The sequence below is a fragment of the Fukomys damarensis genome, unplaced genomic scaffold, assembly GCF_012274545.1.
Source record: "Fukomys damarensis isolate Sample0158 unplaced genomic scaffold, DMR_v1.0_HiC HiC_scaffold_13, whole genome shotgun sequence".
Taxonomy (NCBI): Eukaryota; Metazoa; Chordata; class Mammalia; order Rodentia; family Bathyergidae; genus Fukomys; species Fukomys damarensis.
In genome coordinates, this window is record NW_022900925.1 from 36,368,054 (window position 1) to 36,368,758 (window position 705).

General features: G+C 67.8%; 1 protein-coding gene across 1 annotated transcript in view; it reads right to left on the bottom strand.

The window, feature by feature from the left end:
• Positions 1 to 28: 28 nt before the first annotated feature.
• The window catches only part of LOC104859592 (post-GPI attachment to proteins phospholipase 3), a 6,548-nt gene continuing 5,871 nt past the window's right edge, over positions 29 to 705 (bottom strand). Inside the window, exon 4 of the mRNA XM_019206907.2 lies at positions 29 to 379. Within this exon, the coding sequence (XP_019062452.1) occupies positions 104 to 379 (276 nt within the window). The 3' untranslated portion in view covers positions 29 to 103. The remainder of the gene's footprint in view (positions 380 to 705) is intronic.

Sequence of the window (705 nt, forward strand, 5' to 3'; positions counted from 1 at the left end):
GAGGATGACAGCGCCCGTCAGGGAGGTGGGGACGGGAGCGGGCAGGGCCGGCGCTGGCAGCGCCCACACCTGCCCCTCCGCCAACTGAGCGGATACCCTGTGTTCACCGGAGGCCTTCGGGGTCAGGCTCCGATCTCGGCACTGCCTGGCACGGATGGCTGTGGGCCGGGTCCCAGCCGCACCCGTTTCTTAGCTGGTGAATGGCACCCAATTCCCCTCCTCCTCCGAGGCCCCATAGGCTCAGGAGGCTGGGCGCTGACCCCTGCATTGCAAGCCCCCTCTGCCAGCCTTGGGCACGGCGGGCAGTGCCACTCACCTCTGTGAGCTCGGTGTCCCTAGTGTGGAAGATGGTGGACCAGAACCATGCATTGAGGGACACCTGGGGGACAGGACAGCGGATGTGCTAACCCCTCCTTGGGCAGGGCTTCTGTGGGGTGAGAGGTGGGCTCTCCTGTGCCCCCCAACCCCAGCCACATTTCTGGGGTCCACGCCCACCACCCCAAACCCCCATCCCCAGGGGCGGTGGCCTCCACAGGTCCTGCCTGGCCTGGGAACCCGTTCTGGCAAAGCCAGGTCCCCAGTTACCTAATTGCTAAGACAACAGCCCCTGGGGGCTGCGCCTCCACCCCCAACGCCAGCCCCACCCGGCCCAGGGGTGCAGTGACCTCAGCCTCTGGGGGCGGAGGAGGCAGGTGGGGAGCAGGG